The sequence below is a fragment of the Salmo trutta genome, chromosome 10 (genome assembly GCF_901001165.1).
Source record: "Salmo trutta chromosome 10, fSalTru1.1, whole genome shotgun sequence".
Classification (NCBI taxonomy): domain Eukaryota; kingdom Metazoa; phylum Chordata; class Actinopteri; order Salmoniformes; family Salmonidae; genus Salmo; species Salmo trutta.
In genome coordinates, this window is record NC_042966.1 from 5,869,836 (window position 1) to 5,889,751 (window position 19,916).

The following is a 19,916-nucleotide window of genomic DNA, read 5'->3' on the forward strand; positions in this document are numbered from 1 at the left end:
CCTTTTGGCTAACACCAAACGTGTTTTCTTCTTTAAGCAATGTCTTTTTTCCGGCCACTCTTCCGTAAAGCCCAGCTCTATGGAGTGTACGGCATAAAGTGGTCCTATGGACAGATACTCCAATCTCCGCTGTGGAGCTTTGCAGCTCTTTCAAGGTTATCTTTGGTCTCTTTGTTGCCCATCTGATTAATGCCATCCTTGTCTGGTCCGTGAGTTTTGCTGGGCGGCCCTCTCTTGGCAGGTTTGTTGTGGTGCCATGTTTTAATAATAATGGATTTAAATGGTGCTCCGTGGGATGTTCAAAGTTTCAGATATTTTTTATAAACCAATCTGTACTTCTCCACAACTTTGTCCCTGACCTGTTTGGAGAGCTCCTTGGTCTTCATGGTGCTGCTTGCTTGGTGGTGCCCCTTGCTCTGTGGTGTTTCAGACTCTGTTGCCTTTCAGAACACGTATATATACTGAGATCATGTGACACTTAGATTCCACACAGGTGGACTTAATTTAACTAATTATGTGACTTCTGAAGGTAATTGGTTACACCAGATGTTATTTAGAGGCTTCATAGCAAAGGAGTTGAATACATATGCACACACCACTTTTATGGTTATTTATTTTTTGAAACAAGTAATTTTTTTTATTACACTTCACCAATTTTCACTACTTTGTGTATGTCCATTACATGAAATCCAAATAAAAATCAATTTAGAGTACAGGTTGTAATGCAGCAAAATAGGAAACATGCCAAGGGGGATGAACACTTTTGCAAGGCACTGTAAACAAGTAATTTGTGAAACCATGATGTGATGTATTACAGGATTGGATGTTGCATGCCATTTAAATGTTGTTTAAGTTGCTTTGTGTATCAGCAAATTTCCTTGAGATAATCTCACTGCAACACTGCTCACTGCGTCCATGTTGCTTGACATAGGCATTTTCAAAAACCACCAGTCAAGGTTGGCTCCCCGCCCACTAAGTCTATCTTTTCAGACTTCTAGGTAGTTTGACATTTGAGGAAAGGTAATTGTTCTCAAATGTTGATCATTTATACAACATTTTCCCACAATGCACCATAATTTACAGTATGCTGCAGTAAATTGTTTCAGAGTATTTTACTGTTGATAATACCCAAAATGATCATATCAATTACAGTTTTCCGTTAGTGTACAATTGGATGCACTAGTGCCTCTCTGGAAGTTCAGGGTAATGGTAAATTAATTGTTAAGGTCACATGTTTTTCTGGGGGAAGGAGGAGTAGCTAATGCAGGTCACACAGGCCACTGGTATTGTGATAGAGAGATTATGGCAGGCTTCCCAGAGCCCTGGAGGTTGAGGGGCCAAGAAGGACAGAAATAGACTTTGCCTCTGTGGTAATAGACAGGCATGCACACAAAACACACACACACACACACACACACACACACACACACACACACACAGAGAGACAGATTTCTGGAGGAGAAATGCTAGCCATCTCCATACAAGCTCCAACAGTACTGTCTGAATTCCTGAATTTGCCCACAAGAATGGGACTTTAAAACCTATAAGCTAACATATGGAATTGTTTTACGATGGTTATATCATGGATCATTTAGCGATTTGATTTTAAATTGTAGGACCCTTTTAGGTATAAAAAAAAATATATATAACAGTTATTTGACAACATGTTGCATTTGATCTTTACTACTATAGCCCATAGAAACACATTGAATAACACATTCATAAATGGCAAGAAAGAAAGTTAAAAATAAATCATAAGGAATATGGTTTTGAAGTGTCTATATTATATCTGGAAGATATAAGAAAGCTCAGGGAATATTTCTTATGATGGTTTTTGGACACATATTTAGCGTCTTATTTTTGTTGGCACAAAACTACCTTCATTCATTCTTCTCATGGTATGGCAAACACAGATGTGGAAGGCCGACATAGGCGGATGTGGTGGATTGAGGCGCAGCCCATGCAAAAATAGATGTCTCTAGTTTAACCTGACAGATTTTGATGGATTTTTGTATTATGTTACTTAGATTGACGCACAGGTGCGTTAATACACTCTTAGGATTTGTTTATGAGGTTGCCATGAAAATGGATAGACAAAGCTTTATGAGCATAGTCTGGCGAATGCAGTCTTTCCAAAATCTTTCACAAAGGCATGAAAAAATGTGACCATGAAATGTATTTGTTAGTTTTTCATTCAATGTATGAAATTCAACAAGACAAGCACTGAGCTCTTTTTTTATAAGCAATATGGAAGATTTGTAGAGCAAGACAAGGTTTTGTTAGAGTTATTAAAGGCGGATTGAGCAATGGTCTTGGTCTAATACTAATTGTCATTTCCATGGATACCAGAGGAGTGAATTAGTTGCAGACCAAATACTTCTCTATCACAGGCAAATATCATCTTATTTCTGTCAAGATCCTGTAAAACAACAGAACCACCTGAGATACCACAGAAGCTGTAAGGAGAGGCCTCACTACTGGGGAACGTGGTCTAATGATGGAATGGAATAAGAGAAAGGCTGTTTAGGTGGCATCAGCATCTTCTGCTACACCATCTTTGTAACCCTGTTAAAGCTGAAGAAGAGGTCAAGAGCGTGGAGGTGAGCCTGTGTGCGAGCTACACTGCTTCCTGACTGACTTTTTTGATGCTGAGCATTGCTAAGTGACTGAACCAAAAGTGAAATTCGACCGAGGTTGACAAGTGTCTTGTTACCTCAAGTTGACATTTGCTTATTTTGTAAGTTTGGGGTGTTCTGTTTTGACATGTTCTGACCATCGCCTATCTTTTTGGAATTAGTTGACTCGATAGAGGGTGGAGAAACTCAATTCAATCACTTCGAAATTTGCGAAGACAGTGGAGTGTGGTTAGCGCTTCATGGGGGGTTTCCATTGGAAGCAGCTCAATTTGATTATAAAAGACAGGAGAAGAATGATAGAAAATTCTTATTCTTTTGGATGCTGAATATCTGAGTATATTGAGGTAGTTGTACTTACAAGTTGGGCAGCTAGTTATGGATCTCAGTCTTTAGTAAAGGTGTTTCAAATCAAATGTTATTGGTCACATACACATATTTAGCAGATGTTATTACGTATGTAGAGAATTGCTTTTGTTCCTACCTCCACCAGTGCAGTAGTATCTAAAAATTCACACAAATCTAAAAGTAAAATAATGGAATTCAAAAATATATAATTATTAGGACGAGCAATGTCTTAGTGGCATTGTTTGATGCCGCTACTGTGCACATTGTATTGTTGTTAGCACAAGACAAATTATTATAGTTTATAAGAAGTGAACATTTGATATTGTATCATACTATTGATTGACAATTGACTAAACTGATAAATTTGTATTACTTTGATTATTATTACTGAAAAAATAACATATATGTTAGCCTTTCCTTCAATCTCCTCTCTCAGCCCACAATACAAACCAACAAGTTAACCCTGGCTTGAGGGGCAATAATATCACAGTGGGATTACAAGTTCTGAATGTTTTGTATTTCATTTTCTGTGAATAAAAATATATTATAAAGAAAATAGTAAGTGGGATCATTTGGAATGAAAATCCCATAGTTCCCGTTCTGGGTGAGAATAGCATGTGACCCATCTCAAGTAAGGAAATGTATACCCTTTGAGACCAGGTGAAATGTGCCATGTAAACGCAATTCATTACCATTCAATGAATCATTCAAGGTCACACTACTCACACAAGACGGTAACCACAAAGTGACAAAAATTCCAAGAGTTCCAACCATCCGCCACATCTTACCTTTTCTAAAGACTTCCCTGTGCATTGGAATAAAGGGCATACACCGCAAATTCCTCAAAGTTGACAAGGCAAAGAGACTGGGAATAAAAGTGAGATTCGGGTCCAGGGACAGACACACACATATGTGTGCGCACAGACAAACATGTACGTGAGAGCGCACGCACACACACATATATACATACTCACCCTTGCAGGTAAAGCACTTGATGTGGAAGTGCTTGGACTGGACCCGCAGCACCTCTCCCTTGCATGGCTCCCCACATTTGTAGCACTGGATGCACAACTTTTCTGCAGGGTCCTGAACATGGGCCACTGGAGGAGAGAACAGACAGGTATGAGCACGGCCACCTAAAATGTATTTAAATCACTGTGTTCAAAACGTGGTGCATGTACACACAGCAAACATGCGGGTGTTAAAAGTGTTGTGAGTGTTATATCTGATTGTTGATTCTAGTGGGGTTGACACCAACTGCAGTGAATAAATTAAGTTTTATTTCAATCACAGTGGAATCAACAACGCGTTGTGTTGTTACTTGACTGTGTTGAGTTATTTTCCGTTAACATTCTCAAGGTGATTTTTTGGGGGGAGGGGCGTCATTATCATATTTCCCAGCATGCTTTGTTAGAGGTAGATTGTTTTGAATATTTTTCTACATGCATATTGATTGATTAATTGATTTTTTTCCTATACACAGATCTTACATTTTTCTAACTAATCCAATCTGTAAATGATTGGACTTATTGCACCCGTTACTGAAATGGTTGTTTCAGTTTAGATGGTTTATGTAGTCTTCATTAGCTGGTACTTTACCATAGCAATCTTTCTGAGTACAGGTTGTGGGTGAGAAAAAGTTCAAATTGTCAAACACCCTTCATCTGGCTGGATTCCAATAGGAATTACTGTTCACTATACAAGCCAGTAGTGATGGGAAATGTGGCTCTTCTTACTGGCTAAACCCTTTTTGACTCAAGTTCCAAGTTGTATTAATTGTATGTACAAGATACGCATGTATGGCATTGTCTAATGAAATGTGTACATGTAGGTTCCTCTGCTTCCTGAGGTCAACAATCAACTAGTCTGTTTAGCTGACATTGTCATTGTCATGACATCACAATACCAGTTCGCTTCCCTCCTCCCTATAAGCTGACTCAACGTTGTTGGGCCTACAACCGTGGTGTCGTCAGCAAACTTGATGATGGAGTTGGTGTCGTGCAAAGCCACACAGTCGTGGGTGAAGGGGGAGTACAGCAGAGGGCTGAGGACACTAACGGTTCCGTAACCACAGACGCTGGGAGACGGGAAGCAAATACAGGGTGAGGATTTAATAAATAGACATGAAACTAAACAAGAAGAGTGTCTGGACAAGAGAAACAAAACAACATCAATGCAGACACGGGAATGAAACTGAGGAAGTGACCGATATAGGGGAGGCAATCAATGACGTGATGGAGTCCAGGTGAGTCCGACAAAGCGCTGGTGTGCGTAATGATGGTGACAGGTATGTGTAATGATGAGCAGCCTGGCGACCTCTGCCACCTTTTACACACCCTTAAGGGGCCCCTGTGTTAAGAGTCAGTTTGGAGTTGTTGTTGCCAGTTCTCACAGCCTGTGGTCTGCCCGTCAGGAAGTCCAGTTGCAGAGGATGGTGTCCAGGACAAGGGTTCTGAGCTTGGTGTTGTGCTTGGAGGGAACAATAGTATTGATTGCTGAACTGTAGTCAATAAACAGCATTCTCACGTAGGTGTTCCTCTTGTCCAGATGTGTTACGGCCATGTGAATAACATTGGAAATGGCAGCTTCTGTGGATCTGTTAGAGCTGTAGGCAAATTGAAGTTGGTCCAGAATGCCTGGCATGCTGACCTTGATGATGGTCTTCCTGGATGGCTCGATATTGTCTGCCTCGAAGCAAGCATAGAATGTGTTAAGCTCGTCTGGGAGGGAGGCTTCGATGGGCACCGCACAGTTGGATTTGCCTTTCTAGTATGTGATAGCCTGTAGTCCTTGCCACATTCGATGCGAGTCTTAAATGTCGAACATTAATTCAAGTTTGAGTCTGTATTATTTTTTTGCATCCCTAATGGTTTGCTGGACCTTGCACCTGCGTGCCTTCTATGCTTCATTCCGCTAACATTGAATGCTGCAGTACGGGCTCTCAGCATTGTACAGAGAGTTCCATTCATCCAGGGTTTTTGATTGGGCTATGTCCGGATTGTTACTGTGGGTACAAACATCATCACTACATTTCCTCATGAAGCCTGTGACTGACAATGTATATTTCTCAATGTTGATGGATGAGTCCTGGGTGGATGAATCTTTGAACATATTCCAATTGGTATTCTCAAAACAATCCTGCAAAATTGAGTCTGTCTCCTCTGTCCAGCGTCTCACTATTCCCTGTGTTGGTGCCTCCCTCTCGAGTTGCTGCTTGTAGGAACAGAAAGACGGGATCTGATTGGCTGAAGTGGGGTTGGGGTATGACTTTGTACGTTTCACGGATGTTTGTGTATACATGGTCAAGCATGCTGCTTCCTCTTGTGGGACAGGATACATGTTGTTAATATTTTAGGAACATTTGGTTTAGACGGGCTTGTTTAACCGCTAGAGTCGATTGACTCACCGGTGCGTCAATCTAAATTAAACCAAAAAAATCCCCATCAAAATCTGTCAGTTTAATGTTTTTTGCATTAGATGCATCTCAATCCACCACAGTCACACTAGACCTCCGTTTGTCAGACTTTGAGACATCCCAATAATAAGTCTTCTCACAAACGTTTGTAGCGTCCAAACGGTTTGACCTAAAATCTATTACCACTCTATGGAAGGGGGAGACTCTCACGATGGTGTTCTCCGTTTTGTTCTATGACCCCCACAAGTGTCATGGGACACATCCGAAGTTAACCGGTACCGGTTTAAAGAAACAAATATAAGTATGAAGGTAGTTGTGTGCCTAAAAAAAAGGGGTTGAGTATGTGTACAAAATATATTTTTGAAATATCTCCTAGATTTATGACAAAACCTTATTTCTTATTATTTATTTTTGGACTGTCCTTTTTTGCCATTTATGAATGTGTTTCTATAGGCTTTAGTAGTAAAGGCCAAAATCAACATTTGATCAAATACATTTTTTTTAAGATCTTTTTTTTATACCAAAAGGGGTCCTAAAAATTCAAAATCAAACAGTTAAATGATCCATAGTATGACCATCTTAAAACAATTCCATACCCCACGTCCCCTAACATCTTTGACTCTCGTCACCCGCAACAATAAAGACTGCTTCCGGGTGGGAGGATTTTTGCTGGCTAATAATCTTGTACAGTTCACTGAGTGCCGTCTTGGTGTTTGCTTGTGGCGGTATGTACACAGCTGTGATAATAACACGTAAGTTTCCTCGGCGTATAGTGGGGTTGGTGTTTTAACATCAGAAACTCCAGTTTGGGTGAACAGGAGCTTGCGATGTTTTCAACTTCTGTACATCAGGAATTGTTTATGAGGAAACATAGCCCACCCCATAGACTCCTATTAGACGTTGCCATTTGATCCATTCAGAATATGGAGAAGCCGTCTGGTTGAATAGTAGAGTGTAGTGTATTGTCCGTAAGCCACGTCTCAGTAAAAACAGACACAGCATTCCCGGATGTCCCTCTGCAATTGTTCACAAAGTTTATTTTCCAGCGATTGGATATTAGCCATCAGGGTACTAGGATGAGGACGACCATGGCTCACACAGGAAGCGGCGCAGGTCCTAATCCAGGCACTTGTCATCTCCCGTCTGGATTACTGCAACTCCCTGTTGGCGGGGCTCCCTGCCTGTGCCATTAAACCCCTACAACTCATCCAGAACGCCGCAGCCCATCTGGTGTTCAACCTTCCCAAGTTCTCCCACGTCACCCCGCTCCTCAGCACACTCCACTAGCTTCCAGTTGAAGCTCGCATCTGCTACAAGACCATGGTGCTTGCCTACGGAGCTGTGAGGGGAACGGCACCTCCGTACCTTCAGGCCCTACACCCAAACAAGGGCACTGCGTTCATCCACCTCTGGCTTGCTGGCCCCCCTACCTCTGCGGAAGCACAGATCCTGCTCAGCCTCGTCAAAACTGTTCGCTGCTCTGGCACCCCAATGGTGGAACAAGCTCCCTCACGATGCCAGGACAGCGGAGTCAATCACCACCTTCCGTAGACACCTGAAACCCCACCTCTTTAAGGAATACCTGGGATAGGATAAAGTAATCCTTCTAACCCCCCCCCCAAAAAAGATATAGATGTACTATTGTAAAGTGGTTGTTCCACTGGATATCATAGGGTGAATGCACCAATTTGTAAGTCGGTCTGGATAAGAGCGTCTGCTAAATGATGTAAATGTAAAACTGTAAAAAAAAAAAAAAAAAAGAGGAGACACTGGAACAAGTACAGAAATCTGGGCAATACTACATCTCTGAAAGTCCAGTTTAAGTTTGCTAAACAGGGAAATAAAGTTCTCATCATGGAGGGAAGATGAAGTACATGTGATACTGATCCCTACATTTTTAAAGCCAGCCTTGAACATATGAAATGGAATAGTATCCCATGGAATTTGTAATGCTAATTAATTAATAGGAAAATCTATTTAGAACCCGAAAACACACCAAACCTATGCAGTAGGTCCACTACCTAAGGGACACACATTTCAGGGTCTGAGAAAAAAGTAAGTCATCTGCATACAAGGAAACTTTGTGTTCCAGTCCCCATCTGTAGATGCCATGTATTGAGGGTGTTGTCTTTAGCATAATAGAAAGGGGTTCTAGCGCCAGGGCAAATAACAGAGGGGACATTGGACATTGGCCCTTGATAATGGGAAATACTGTAAACAAAGTTTGTTTGTAAGTACTGAAGCCTTAGGTGATGTGTACAACAGTCGTACCCAGGAAATTAAGTTTGCACCAAAGCCACATTTTCCCAGTACAGAGAATAAATATTCCCATTCTACCCTGACATTAAGCAGACGGCAAATGTTATAATAAATCCTGTCTGATCCATTGATATGATGTCTGTCATAGTGGATTCTATTCGAGAGGCAAGCAAATTCGCTAATATTTTTACACCTGCATTTAAAAGTGAGATCGGTCTGTGTGAGCCACACTCAGATGCATCTTTGCCGGGTTTTAACAAAAGTGTGATTGACGCCTCTGTCAGGGTTTGGGGTAAAACACCCTGGTCCAGGGAATTTTCAAACATTTCAAGCAGGAGAGGGGCTAGTTTGGCAGAAAACGTATTGTATAATTTGATTGGGTAGCCATCTGGGCTAGGGGATTTCACACTTTGCATTGCTGTAATTGAATTAATAATCTCCTCTAGCTTCAAAGGTCTCTTCTCTATATTACTGGTAGAAGTTTCCAAATTGTCAAGGAAATCATTCATAATTTAATTGTCTTCAGGTGATTCAGATGTGTAAAGATCACATTTTTGGGGGGGAGGGGGGACAGTATTATTGATCTCTAAAGGGGTGGTCAGAGGAGTGTTCAGGCAGGTGTGTAGGAGTTTCCATCGGTGCAACGACGGTGGAGAGTCCAGACCAAATCTCCACCGTGCGCATTCCCTCAGAATATCCGATTTGGCTATCACCTTCTGTAAAAAAAGAGGGCGACCCAATTACCACCTCATCGACGACGGGATTGTGCGATAAATCTCCTGGTAGGCGCTGCACTTCCCAGGAGTCACGTGTATCCCTTGTCACAGGAGGAGACGGTGTCTGTGGAGACATATGTATCTGAATCTCTGGGGCAGGGGTACATTCGGCCCTCCACGTCACCTGCCTCCTCGAGTTTCTTTTCTGTGAAGAAGGAGGGAGGTCTGCATCCGTGCAATGACTATAGAGGTCTAAATTCCATCACGGTGGGGTACAGTTACCCGCTACCTCTCATCGCCACGGTGATTGAGTCATTTCACGGGGCACACTTCTTCACAAAACTGGATCTTAGAAGCGCGTGTAACTTGGTGCGTATCCGGGAGGGAGATGAGTGGAAGACGACGTTTAGTACCACATCCGGCCACTATGAGTACCTCGTCATGCCGTACAGGTTGAAAAATGCTCCAGCAGTCTTCCAATCCTTTGTAGACGAGATTCTCAGGGACCTGCACGGGCAGCGTGTGGTGGTTTATATCGATGACATTCTGGTATTTTCCGCTACACGCGCCGTGCATGTGTCTCTGGTGCGCAAGGTTCTTAGGCGGCTGTTGGAGCATGACATGTACGTCAAGGCTGAGAAATGCTTGTTCTTCAAACAGGCCGTCTCCTTCCTAGGATATCGCACTTCCACATCAGGGTTGGTGATGGAGTGTGACCGCATTGCAGCCATGCGTAATTGGCCGACTCCAACCACGGTAAAGGAGGTGCAGCGGTTTTTAGGGTTTGACAACTACTACCAGAGGTTTATCCGGGGTTTTGGGCTTGTGGCTGCGCTCATTACCTCACTGCTGAAGGGAGGACCGGTGCGTCTGCGGTGGCCGGCTGAGGCGGACAGAGCTTTAGGTTGCCTGAAGGCTCTGTTTACATCGGCTCCCATGCTGGCTCATCCGGATCCCTCTTTGGCATTCATAGTGGAGGTGGACGCATCCAAGGCTGGGATTGGAGCCGTGCTCTCACAGCGCTCGGGTACGCCACCGAAGCTCCACCCCTGTGCTTTCTTTTCGAGGAAGCTCAGCCCGGCGGAGCGGAACTATGACGTGGGGGATCGGGAGTTGTTGGCTGTCATCAAAGCTCTGAAGGTGTGGAGACATTGGCTTGAGGAGGCTCAACACTCTTTTCTCATCTGGACTGACCACCGTAATCTGGAGTACATCTGGGCGGCAAGGAGACTGAATCCTCGCCAGGCGGGCTGTTTTTCACCAGATTTAGGTTTACTATATCATATATACCAGGTTCCCAGAACACTAAGGCAGACGCACTGTCCCGACTGTATGATACAGAGGAGCGTCCCATCGATCCAACTCGCATACTTCCGGCCTCTTGTCTGGTGGCACCGGTGGTGTGGGAGGTGGACGCGGACATCGAGCGGGCGTCGCGTTCAGAGCCTACTCCACCTCAGTGTCCAGCTGGACGGGTGTAAGTTCCTCTTGAGGTTCGTGACAGGTTGATCTGGTGGGCTCACACTTCACACTCCTCTGGTCATCCGGGCATCGGTAGGATGGTGCAATGCCTTAGTGGGATGTACTGGTGGTCCACTTTGGCCAAGGACGTGAGGGTTTATGTGTCCTCCTGCTCGGTGTGCGCTCAGTGCAAGGATCCTAGGCACCTGCCCAGAGGGAAGTTACAACCCCTTCCCGTTACACAGCGGCCTTGGTCACACCTGTCGGTGGACTTCCTGACCAATCTGCCTCCATCACAGGGCAACACCATGATCCTGGTCGTTGTGGATTGGTTTTCTAAGTCCTGTCGTCTCCTCCCTTTGCCCGGGCTCCCTACGGCCCTACAGACTGCAGAGGCCCTGTTTACACACGTCTTCTGGCACTACGGGGTGCCTGAGGACATGGGACCCCGATCAGAAACTCAGTTTACGTCCAGGGTTTGGAAGGCGTTCATGGAGCGTCTGGGGGTCTCGGTCACCAAAAGTTTGCGGTGGGTATGCTAGTTCCGAACATCACATGCTAATGTAAAAAGCTGTTTTTTGATATAAATATGAACTTGATTGAACAAAACATGCATGTATTGTATAACATAGTGTCCTAGGAGTGTCATCTGATGAAGATCATCAAAGGTTAGTGCTGCATTTAGCTGTGGTTTTGGTTTGTGACATATATGCTTGCTTTGAAAATGGCTGTGTGATTATTTTTGGGAGGGTACTCTCCTGACATAATCTAAGGTTTTGCTTTCGTTGTAAAGCCTTTTTGAAATCGGACAATGTGGTTAGTTAAAGGAGAGTCTTGTCTTTAAAATGGTGTAAAATAGTCATATGTTTGAGAAATTGAAGTTTTTGCATTTTTTAGGTATTTGTAATTCGCGCCATGCTATACCATTGGATATTGGTGAGGCGTTCCGCTAGCGGAACATCTGTCCCTAACAGGTTTTAATACAGATGAAATATCTCTGGGTAGATAGTATGGTCTACAGCTTATCATGAGATATTCTACCTCAGGTGAGCAAAACCTTGAGACTTCCTGAGATATCGTGCGATATCGTGCATCAGCTGTTGTTTACAAAATATACATAGACCGCCACCCCTTGTCTTACAAGAGACATGGATTGTATATGTGTGCCAATCAGAGGCTGAATGGGCAAGATGTAAGTGCCTTTGAACGGCATATGGTAATAGGTGCCAGGGGCACCGGTTTAACCTCTCTAGGGTAGGTCGCACCAAATCGTCCCACCTACGTAACAGCCAGTGGAATCCTGTGGCGCGATATTCAAATACCTTAGAAATGCTATTACTTCAATTTCTCAATCATATGACTATTTTACAGCATTTTAAAGACAAGACTCTCGTTAATCTAACCACACTGTCCGATTTCTAAAAGGCTTTACAACGAAAGCAAAACATTAGATTATGTCAGCAGAGTACCCAGCCAGAAATAATCAGACACCCATTTTTCAAGCTAGCATATAATGTCACAAAAACCCAGAAGACAGCTAAATGCAGCACTAACCTTTGATGATCTTCATCAGATGACACACCTAGGACATTATGTTATACAATACATGCATGTTTTGTTCAATCAAGTTCATATTTATATCAAAAACCAGCTTTTTACATTAGCATGTGACGTTCAGAACTAGCATACCCCCCGCAAACTTCCGGCGAATTTACTAACAATTTACTAAATTACTCACGATAAACGTTCACAAAACCCATAACAATTATTTTAAGAATTATAGATACAGAACTCCTCTATGCACTCGATATGTCCGATTTTAAAATAGCTTTTTGGTGAAAGCACATTTTGCAATATTCTAAGTAGATAGCCCGACATCACAGGGCTAGCTATTTAGACACCCAGCAAGTTTAGCCTTCACCAAACTCCGATTTACTATTAGACAAGTTTGATTACCTTTGGTGTTCTTCGTCAGAATGCACTCCCAGGACTTCTACTTCAATAACAAATGTTGGTTTGGTCCAAAATAATCCATAGTTATGTTCCAAGAGCGGGGTTTTGTTCGTGCGTTCAAGACACTATCCGAAGTGTAAATAAGGGTCATGCGCACGGCGCATTTTGTGACAAAAAAAATTCTAAATATTTCATTACCGTACTTCGAAGCATGTCAACCGCTGTTTAAAATCAATTTTTATGCCATTTTTCTCGTAAAAAAGCGATAATATTCCGACCGGGAATCTGCAATTAGGTAAACAGACGAAAGAAAATAAAGCATGGGGTCGACTCGGGCACGCGCCTAAGCCTATTGTCCTCTGATCGGCCACTTGGCAAAGGCGATAATGTGTTTCAGCCAGAGGCTGCCTCGATATCGTTCAGCTTTTTCCCGGGCTCTGAGAGCCTATGGGAGCCGTAGGAAGTGTCACGTTATAGCAAAGATCCTCAGTCTTCAATAAACAGAGCCAAGATGAAACACAACTTGTCAGACAGGCCACTTGCTGCATGGAATCTTCTCAGGTTTTGGCCTGCCATATGAGTTATGTTATACTCACAGACACCATTCAAACAGTTTTAGAAACTTTAGGGTGTTTTCTATCCAAAGCCAATAATTATATGCATATTCTAGTTACTGGGCAGGAGTAGTAACCAGATTAAATCGGGTACGTTTTTTATCCGGCCGTGTCAATACTGCCCCCTAGCCCTAACAGGTTAAGTCAAGAACTGCAACGCTACTGGATTTTTCACACTCAACATTTTCCCTTCCAAGAATGGTCCACCACTCACTGGACATCCAGCCAACTTGACACAACTTTGGGAGGCATTGGAATCAACATGGGCTAGCATCCCTGTGGAACGCTTTTGACACCTTGTAGAGTCCATGCCCCAATTATTTGAGGCTGTTCTGAGGGCAAATTAATATTAGGAGTGCATGCAGAAATTGTTGTGCCATTCCTGGTTGCAAGAATTCTAATAGTTTTACTAATTTCAGCTTATGTAACTTAACAAGCATGTATGGTGCACCATCTAAACCGTTATGAAATATATGTTCCATAACCAAAATTATTGTATTTTCAGCTGTTTGAATTTTATGTACAAAAATAATAGAAAAAAATGCAAAAATTAAATTTAAGAACGGGAAGCATAGACATAGCACATATAGAACAGCTCTAGCACTTCTTAGACTTTCTTTCAATGAGAATTACAGATCTATAACACACATTGTATGTGAATTTGGTCAGGTCGCCCAAAAAGTTACATATTGCAGCTTTAATGTTTTGTACACTCAGTTGCTAGTCTCAGAAATCCCAGACCGTGGAGCAATTGGACAAGGTTTGGGGAAGATGCTGGATTCTCTTGAGTATTTCGAAAGGGGAAAACATTTTCTAGGGTGGGTCCTCTTCAGACAGACAACTCTCCCAACAAATCATGAGTTTGGGTAGGCAGCAGTAATGTCACCGGCAGGGCTCTAAAGTGCCACCAATTTGGCCGCATGCGGAATATTTTGTTGTGCGAGCAGGAGATTTATTTTGGTAGCACTGTACGACTATGAAAAACATCTCCCAAATAATAATTGCTGTAATGATAAGGCTTCGCTGTACTGTTGTTTCTGAGTGCTCTAGAGAAACAGGCAAGTGCAGATTTGTTAGCGTCATGGTTGCACCCTTACTACAGTGAAAACGGCTTGCTTCTAGCCCAACCAGGTCAAAAGATCTGACCCATGTTACCGGCACAACATTTTTATCTTTCTGTAGCGGATCACCATTCATAAACCATGTAGTGGGCCATTCTAAAACTACTCGCGCGGCAATGTTGTTCACCATTTGTTTACATTTGTTCAATGATGTTACTTAACTGGCTAGCTAGCTAACAACCTGGCAACTTTACCAGTATATTAGCTTCTTCAGGAGCTCTATGATCATAGATAGCAATGAGTGAATGACAGATCTCTTGCCCGTCGTCATCACAAACATTACATTTTTAAAGAGAGAGTACAATAGGAAAATAATGCTTTTACACAATGTAGAAACTAAAAATTCCACAAATCACTTAGTAATTTCAATCACAGGTATTCATGTCAAAATTGTAGCTTTTATGATAAAGAAATGTATTTACAGTGTTAGGTATTAGTTTCTTGGCCACAACATGTGCTTCAAAAGTAGCTAGAATTAATATTGGCCCAATATAGTCTGTATCTCAATCAATTTTAAAAATCTTAATTTCATGTGGTGATCCTAACTTTTGTAAATTGGCAGCACCATTTTTCCAAATATAATTTTTTTAGCCCTGGTCACCGGTGACACAATTCCAATTTCTGAATCATCGGCTAAATGTACATACCGCTTTTAATAACCTTGTTTACATACTGTTATACAAAAAACAGATGTTGACCTTAAACTGGTACAAAATACAGAAAAACAACGTATACATTGCAAAACTATTCATCTCCCTTGGTGTTTTTTCCTGTTTTGTTGCATTACAACCTGTAATTTGAATGGATTTTTATTTGGATTTCATACAATGGACATACACAAAATAGTCCAAATTGGTGAAGTGAAATGAAAAAAAAATTAGAAAAAAAAAGAAAAAAAAAAAGAATGATAGTGGTGCGTGCATATGTTCACACCCTTTGCTTTGAAGCCCCTAAATAAGATCTGGTGAAACCAATTACCTTCAGAAGTAACATAAGTAGTTAGATTGCACACAGGTGGACTCTATTTAAGTGTCACATGATCTGTCACATGATCTCAGTATATATACACCTGTTCTGAAAGGCCCCAGAGTCTGCAACACCACTAAGCAAGGGGCACCACCAAGCAAGCGGCACCATGAAGACCAAGGAGCTCTCCAAACAGGTCAGGGACAAAGTTGTGGAGAAATACAAATCAGGGTTGGGTTATAAAAAAATATCCAAAGCGTTGAACATCCCACGGAGTACCATTTAAATCCATGATAAAAAAATGGAAAGAATATGGCACCACAACAAACCTGCCAAGAGAGGGCCGCCCACCAAAACTCACAGACCAGGCATGGTGGGCATAAATCAGAGAGGCAACAAAGAGACCAAAGATAACCCTGAAGGAGCTGCAAAGCTCCACAGTGGAGATTGGAGTATCTGTCCATAGGATCACTTTAAGCCGTACAATCCACAGAGCTGGGTGCTTACGGAAGAGTGGCCAGAAAAAAAGCCATTGCTTAAAGAAAAAAAATAAGCAAACATGTTTGGTGTTCGCCAAAGAGAGACTTCCCAAACATATGGAAGAAGGTACTCTGGTCAGATGAGACTTGAATTGAGCTTTTTGGCCATCAAGGAAAACGCTATGTCTGGCACAAACCCAACACCTCTAATCACCCCGAGAACAACATCCCCACAGTGAAGCATGGTGGTGGCAGCATCTTGCTGTGGGGATGTTTTTCATCGGCAGGGACTGGGAAACTGGTCAGAACTGAAGGAATGATGGATGGCGCTAAATACAGGGAAATTCTTGTGGGAAACCTGTTTCAGTCTTCCAGAGATTTCAGACTGGGATGGAGGTTCACCTTCCAGCAGGACAATGACCCTAAGCATACTGCTAAAGCAACACTCGAGTGGTTTAAGGGGAAACATTTAAATGTCTTGGAATGGCCTAGTCAAAGCCCAGACCTCAATCCAATTGAGAATCTGTGGTATGACTTATAGATTGCTGTAGGGTAAGGGTAAGGATTAAGGTTAGGGTTAGTGGATAGTTAATCGAACAATTTGTTGAAAGTTGAACGAGTACAACTCACCAAATAAAGTGTTACCAAATTGTCCTAAAACTTTTGACATTACAGCAATTCATTTCAAAGACAATCTAACTGAATAGCTTTATCGCTCGCCTTCAGAAGAACAAACCCAGTCTCCAGACCAAATCGGAATGGTGGCAACAATAGGCAGATGAGCAATCCCTTACCTGGTCCAATTGATCCCATGTCTGGTGGCATGCCTACCATCCGCTCACACAGGATATAGTCGTTGGGGTTCAGGAAGGGAAGCTGCTCCATCATTGATTGTTTCGGAATCAGGTAGAGAACCTCAGCAATCTGACCATCCTCAATGATTGACATGCGCCTAACCGAATTCTTGCGCTTGGCCCTGTCCATCACCACCATATCCTCGCCCCGGCTGGAGCCACAGATCTTGCCCAGGCTGCTGAGGTTTGGCATGTCGATACTAACAAAGGTCTCGGCCCAGCAACGAGGGTTGCAAACTGACTGCAAATTAGAAACCATGCAGAAGGACTGCAAGAACCAGAGGAACAGTAGGACGGCCGTATGGCAAAGCAGAACACAGGAACGGTAGGGCGGCCGAACAGTTAAAACCGCAAACACCTTTTGAACCGTCTCAGGTATTAAGCTGACCTCTAAGACTTTGTAACATTGTGTGTGTGTGTGTTTGTGTTGTCCGTCAAGCACTGCAAGACTAACTCCTACTCACTCCCTTAAGAAGATTAAGAGGGATGTATTTTTAGTGTTTATCTGCAGGGAAGGTAATACAGTGGATCCGTGATGCAGTAAGTCAAGTCAAATGGCTGGTACAGTCATTCTATCTATCTACCTGCATTTCCCCCTCATCCAATTGCATGCCCCTGAGGCATATCAAAACAAGAGCAACATGCATCCATGGTAATCTCCTGTGAATGGGGGAATCTTTAAGAAGATTATGAACTTCAGCCTTGTGTTTTTTTACCATCACATGTATTACAGTTAAAATCAATCTCTTTATAGCTAAAGCCACAGTTAAGCTAGATCACAGGTCAATGTATTTTCCTATCCATTCTCTATTCTTGAATTGAATGGGATACAATCTAGGGACAAGCAGAGAAGTGAATAATTTATCGTTGGAGGGAGAGGGGACTTGGTGGTGTAATTCCATGTAACTACTTAGATTACATTTGATCGGGAGCAATCATTACATTTACATTTTAGTCATTTAGCAGACGCTCTTATCCAGAGCGACTTACAGTAGTGAATGCATACATTTCCCAAAAATTGTTTTTCCCGTACTGGTCCCCCGTGGGAATCGAACCCACAACCCTGGCGTTGCAAACACCATGCTCTACCAACTGAACCACACGGGACCAATCAAAACCCTGTTTCAATGTTGTTGCTGCAGATTTGAGTCCAAATCTTTTTTGATTGGTTAAAGTTGTCACTGGCCAGGTCGTCATTGTAAATAAAAATGTGTTCTTAATTGACTTGCCTGGATAAATAAAGGTTCAATAAAAAAACATTTTTTTAAAGTAATGAAGCTAGTTCTTATGCAAGGACATTATGCCCTCTAAGGCTGGGACAGGGAGGTTTCCACATTTACCCTGGCACCCAAGAGGCTGAGATTTTACCTTAAATACATATAAAACTACAAGCGTTGTATTTGGTTGAAAACATTCTGTAAGACCTAAACCTCAACTGGAGTTGTGTATAAAGGGTGTGACCATTGAGGAAGTTGAGGAAGCTAAACTCCTAGGTATAACATTGGATGGTCAATTCATATTGAAAAAGTTGTTGTGAAAATGGGGAGGGGTACCGTGGGGGGGGGAAAGTATTTGATCCCCTGCTGATTTTGTTCATTTGCCCACTGACAAAGAAAGGATCAGTCTACAAAACCATCGCCAAGCAGCTTGGTGAGAAGGTGACAACATTTGGTGCGATTATTCGCAAATGGAAGAAACACAAAAGAACTGTCAATATCCCTCGGTCTGGGGCTCCATGCAAGATCTCATCTCGTGGAGTTGCTTGGCGATGGTCTTGTAGCCCATTCCAGCCTTGTGTAGGTCTACAATCTTGTCCCTGACATCCTTGGAGAGCTCTTTGGTCTTGGCCATGGTGGAGAGTTTGGAATCTGATTGATTGATTGCTTCTGTGGACAGGTGTCTTTTTTACAGGTAACAAGCTGCGGTTAGGAGCACTCCCTTTAAGAGTGTGCTCCTAATCTCAGCTCTTTACCTGTATAAAAGACACCTGGGAGCCAGAAATCTTTCTGATTGAAAGGGGGTCAAATACTTATTTCCCTCATTAAAATGCAAATCAATTTATAACATTTTTGACATGCGTTTTTCTGGATGTTTTTGTTGTTATTCTGTCTTTCACTGTTTAAATAAACCTATTATTAAAATTATAGACTGATCATTTCTTTGTAAGTGGGCAAATGTACAAAATCAGCAGGGGATCAAATACATTTTTCCCCCACTGTATGACTGCTATAAAAAGATGTTCTGTGTTTTTGAGACAGAAACCAACTGTAGTAGTTGTTCCTGCTCCGGTCTTGTCCAATCTTGATTACTGTCTGGTAATATGGTCAAGTACAGAAAAGAAAGACCTACTGTACAGTAGCAAAGCTGCAGCTGGCTAAAAACAGAGCAGCACGCCTTGTCCTTAACTGCACAAACGGAATTAACATAACATGCATACCAGTCTTTCCCGGTTGAGGGTTGACGAGAGATTAACTGCTTCTCTTCTATTTTTTTTATGAAAATTATTACTCTAAGGAAAATTCCAGATTGTTTGCATAATCAAATAACATTCAGCTCAGACATCTATACGTATGCCACCAGCGGTATCTTCACAGTCCCCAAGTCCAAAACGAATTCACAGCAACACACATCATTATTCAGAGCCATGATTGCACGCATGGAACTCCCTTCCGTACCCAATTACTCAAGCAAACAGCAAAATTACCTTAAAAACAAATATTAAACAACATCTCATGGAACGTTGGGGACTGTGAGGGGAGTTGTATTGTTGTAATATTTGTTGTTGTTGATGTATTGTTTGTATATCCTTGTATTTTACATCTGTGTGACTGTCCTTGTCTATCAGTGTGTCAGTGTTCTGTTACTTGTCATGTTTTGTGTTTTTTGTACACCCCAGGAAGATTAGCTGATGCCTCTTCAAAAGCTAATGGGGATCCACATAAACAAATAAAAATGTATTATAACACACAAACACACATGCCCCTTCCCTGAATTATTTCATATATACTGTATCTCTCGCTCTCTCACGTCAGGGAGTGCAACTTTCTATTTTAATTCCTATGAGGGAAGTGCAGAGAGCAGTGATCTCACAGCCCTT

General features: G+C 42.3%; 1 protein-coding gene across 1 annotated transcript in view; it reads right to left on the reverse strand.

The window, feature by feature from the left end:
- ablim1b (actin binding LIM protein 1b) overlaps nt 1-17,147 on the reverse strand; it is a 90,791-nt gene extending 73,644 nt beyond the window's left edge. The window contains exons 1-2 of the mRNA XM_029764184.1: nt 16,760-17,147; nt 3,956-4,081 (exon numbers count right to left, since the gene is read on the reverse strand). Of these exons, the coding sequence (XP_029620044.1) occupies nt 3,956-4,081; nt 16,760-17,078 (445 nt within the window). The 5' untranslated portion in view covers nt 17,079-17,147. The remainder of the gene's footprint in view (nt 1-3,955; nt 4,082-16,759) is intronic.
- Nucleotides 17,148-19,916: the final 2,769 nt, after the last annotated feature.